Here is a 4,587-nt window from a genome sequence, read left to right on the forward strand (position 1 = left end):
ACGTTTATAAAAGTTGGGGAATTAGAATTCTCAAGTTGAAGGTCGTATACTGCAAAACAATTACCAGGTGGGGAAACTACGGTTCACAAGCTCCTTACACCTGTCACTGCACCACAGGTGTCTGTGATTTCTGGTGTTCTAATCGGCACACCCCGATAATTGCTTGTGAGTTCAGGGCGTTTGGTTTTCTGTGCACTTCAAAAAAGTTCCAAAGACATGCTTTTAAGGTTGTACATCCCATTGAGCTTGAATTTTATTAAGAATTGGGTTATACTACGGGAGAGCTCGGTCTGTAGTTAGCGAGCGGGGTATTGGATTGTTGTGAAAGTCCTTTTTCAGAAGATTTAAAGACATATTTGGATTTACGCAGTATGCTTAACGACATTTGCATTTTAACAAAGGCAAGGTTGATGTGTTTCTACAGGCTAAACCCGTTATGTGAAGTTGTGTGCACTTGTTCCATTTCATTTAGGATTTTACTGACCTTAGATGCTTTCACAGGACGAAATGAACGTTTCAACAATAAATGACGGTAAAGAATGTTTGCTAACGATTTTTGTTAAATTCATTTAGTAATTCATTCTAATCGATTTCTTCCTTTCGATCCAATATCAGGGTCATCAATCATAAATGGTCAGAGTGTTGAATTTCGCTACGAATCGAACTTGACGCCATATTTTTTGATTAGAAACGGGGCCGTGGCTATAAACATGGGTCATGGTTCTATCGCAATTAGAATTTGGTCCGCAACCAATCAAACACGCTTTTGCAAACGAATCGTGTTTAGAATACTAAGTATACAATAAAAGTTTGTTTTTTTTGCTTTTTTTTGCCAGTGAAAATAGAAATTTATAAATATAGTAAAAAATTAAGTTTCGCTTTGTATCATTTCGTTGAATCAGGGGATTGTATATAAGTTCAGTATAATAAGTCTCAGGTCCTTGCCGATTTTTGCAATCGAAGTGGAGATAGATAAAAAAAATTGCAGTATTTCTGAAATTTTCAGACTAGTTTTGGACAAAATACTCACTTGACGTTATTCATATACAATTTATATTCTCCGGATAACAGCAGAGAAAATACTTCAATTGCGTTTGACATCCTTTGAAATAGCGCCGTCAAGTTGATGTGGAGTAACTGGAGTAAAACGTCACAAAGAGATGACGTCTTTACTGATTCCCGCACTAATTCACCATTACTCTTCCGATTTTTTTTAATTTTGTTTTAAGTTTATGAAATGCAATAAAAGAAAATTGAATGTTTCCGTTCAATATAACAATTTTTTCACGAGTATGCCCAAAATATTTAAATTTTTTTCACTCGTGCGAAAAAAAAAAGAATATTTATCAATTTTTTTCAATTATGCAATCCAGCTATTAGGACGGGGAAGTCACAATGAAATTTTATAAAAATATGATCCATAAGTACAAATAACCCTACCTTGTACAGACATCGGACATTATTTTTGTCCGTAAATTGATTGAAAAAATCATTTACAATTGAAAAATTTATTACCATGGACCTACATGTATAAACTAATTTCTATTATCAGTCTCTGTTTATATAGCCTATAACTACACGATGTTCTATCAGCAAGATATCCTAGAGGGATCTTGGCACCCACCTTTGAATTATTCTCATTGGTTCTTATCAGATTGATATTCTCTCTACTTTTCCATTCTTTCGCTTTTCCTCTTGATAACACGAACAAGTGGAATCTGCATGTTAAGTTTGATAAAGATCCCTTTAGTACTTTGTTGGGCATTTTGTTTTTCTGATCAAAAATCTAAATTGAATTGGCACAACTAGGGACAAAGGGGAACCTACAAATAAAGTTTGAGGAATATCCTTCAAGTTCTTTTCAAGAATTAGCGATAAGGATTGTTGACGGACAGACGGACCACGGACAACAGTCGCGGAATAATTTGAGGAAGTACATGTAGAATTCTAAAGGAGTAAGGGCTATCGAGGGAGTCAACCCTGGAGGAGTAAGGGCTATTCAGGGAGTGAATCCTGGAGGAGTAAGGGCTATCGAGGGAGTCAACCCTGGAGTAAGGGCTATCGAGGAAGTCAACCCTGGAGGGACTAAGGGCTACCGAGGAAAAGTCAACCCGGAGAAAATAAGGGCTTATCGAGGGAGAAAAAACCAAAGAAGGACTAAGGGCTATCGAGGGAGTGAACCTAAGAGGAGTAAGGGCTACCGAGGGAGTGAACCCAGGAGGAGTAAGGGCTATCGAGGGACGAAACTCGGAGGACTAAGGGCTATCGAGGGGAGTAAAACCCTGGTTGGTAGGGGCATCGAGGGAGTAAACCCTGGAGGACTAAGGGCTATCGAGAGAGTGAACCATTGAGGAGTAAAGGGCTATCGAGGAAGTCAACCCTGGAGGAGTAAGGGCTATCGAGGGAGTCAACCCTGGAGGACTAAGGACTATCGAGAAAGGAAACCATAAAGGAGTAAGGGCTATCGAGGGAGAAAAGCTAAATGCTATGGAGGGTTGGGGTTGGGTGGGTGAGTGGGTTTATATAGGAATAGGTAGGGGCTATAGAGGGGAAGGGTTGAAATAGGAATAGCTAGGGTAACGGAGGGAGAGTAGTTGAGAGAGGGTTAAGGGTTAGGGAGAGGGAGAGCTTGAGATAGGAATAGCTAGGCGCTAAGGAGGGGGAGCGGTTGAGATAGAAATATCTAAGGCTATAGAGGGAGGAAGGGTTGAAATAGGAATAGCTAAGGTAATGGAGGAGAAGTTAAGATGTAGATAATACTATTTTTAAAACTCTGATTTCATTATACACAGCAGGTATTTGAATTCAATCAACAATGCAATTTAGAAATAGTTCCAATGGCGATCTCTCTATACAGAAATAGTTGTGATCCAAGGTGTCCTTGTTCTACTACATTCCTAAATAAACTTATCGTTAAATAGTCATGTACAAACCTTTTCTGGGCACGTTATTTAAACACCCACTGGGGAATCTCAAGTTATGAATAATTTCTATCTGTATATCTGTATTTTAGAAACCAACCTGCCATGAAATGTAACAAAATACTACAATCACACAAGCTCGACTGACAGCTAACTAGTGATATGATAGGGTTTTCTTTATACAATTTATTTGTCATTCAAAGGTACACAATTAGATAGCAGCAAGAATCAACCAACTGTGGGTTATTTTAAATTTACAAAGCATTTAAATGGGTCTTTTGATGAAATCCACCGATTACACGCCACATATTGGGGGGAAGGCAGCCAAGGTATTATGGGTTATAGAAGGGGGTGTATGTGAAAATATAGGTAGGGGGTATGGGGGGAGTGTGTGACCTTTGGGTTTGGGGCTATAAATGGGATTGTGTAACATAGGGGTAGGGGCTATGGATGGGAGTGTCGGACAAACGGTGTAGGGGCTATGGAGGGGGAAAGTTTGGGGAAAAGGGGGGGGGGCAGGGGGGGGGTGTGACATAGGGGAGGGGGGTTGGGGGGAGTGTAATAGGGGGGGGGGGGTTGGAGGGGAGTGTGTAACATAGGAAAGGGGCTATGGAGGGGGGAAGTGGACAAAGGGGGGGGGGGGTTGGAGGGGGTGTGACTAAAGGGGGGGGCATGGAGGGGAAGGTGCAAGGGGTAGGGGGTATGGGGGGGGGTGTGACATGGGTATGGGCTATGAGGGAGTGTATATTGGGGTATGGGTATGGAGGGGGGAGTGTTACATGGGGTATTGGTCGGGAGGGATGATTGGGGTAGGGGTAATGAAGGGGAGTGTGACATTGGGTAGGTAATGAAGGGGAGGTTGACATAAGGGTAGGGATTGGAAGGGGAGTTGAATAGGGGTATGGGCTATGAAGGGGAGTGTAACATTGGGGTATGGGATATGAGGGAGTGTACATTTGGGTAGGGGTATGGAGGGAGTGTCGATTGGTTATTAGTTAGGTAGAGAAGTTCAACATGATCGTTTAAGGTGGAGTGTTCAGGGTAGGAAGCGGGTCTGAACATAGGAAGGGCTCGGGGTGGGAGAATAGTCCACGTATGGAGGGGAGTGACCCAGGGGTGGGGCTAGTGGTAGGGGTATAACCTAGGGCATCAGCCGCGGAGGGGAGGTATGCGTAGAGGAGTAAAAGGGTAAAAGGATTGGGGAGTGTGTAAATGGTAGGATATTGGAGGGTAACATAGGGGTAGGGCTATGGAGGGAGTGTTGAAAAGGGGAGGGGATTAAATTGGGAGGGGCTTGGAGGGGAAGGTGTAACTTAGGGAGAAAAGTGAGGGGGAATATGGAGGGGGATAGGGAGGTGTAAACAAGTGGGGTAGGGAGACGGGAAGGTATGGGGGGTGGTTAAAAGGGAATGGAAAGGGGTGTCTAAGGTAGTTGAGCGAATTTGGGTAGGAGAGGGTGGAAAGGATAGGGGGAGTGACAAGGGAAGTATGGAGGGGAGGGTGGTCAAGGGTCGGGTATGGAGGGGAAAGTAGGGGTGTGAAAAGGGTAAAAAAAAGGGGGGGGGGAGTTTACAAGGGGAAGGGGTTGGGGGGGTGAAGGGGTAGTGAGGGGGAACCCAAATTCCCAAATTTAAAAATTTTAAAAATATTTTAAAAATTTACAATG

At 42.8% G+C, this 4,587-nt stretch overlaps 1 protein-coding gene across 1 annotated transcript; it reads left to right on the forward strand.

The window, feature by feature from the left end:
- Positions 1–1,953: 1,953 nt before the first annotated feature.
- LOC117320452 lies at positions 1,954–2,351 on the forward strand (the record flags this gene model as incomplete). The annotated part of the gene is made up of 1 exon (XM_033875047.1): positions 1,954–2,351. A coding segment is annotated over one exon (398 nt), but the record flags the coding sequence as incomplete, so codon positions are not given.
- Positions 2,352–4,587: the final 2,236 nt, after the last annotated feature.

This window comes from Pecten maximus, unplaced genomic scaffold (genome assembly GCF_902652985.1).
Source record: "Pecten maximus unplaced genomic scaffold, xPecMax1.1, whole genome shotgun sequence".
Taxonomy (NCBI): domain Eukaryota; kingdom Metazoa; phylum Mollusca; class Bivalvia; order Pectinida; family Pectinidae; genus Pecten; species Pecten maximus.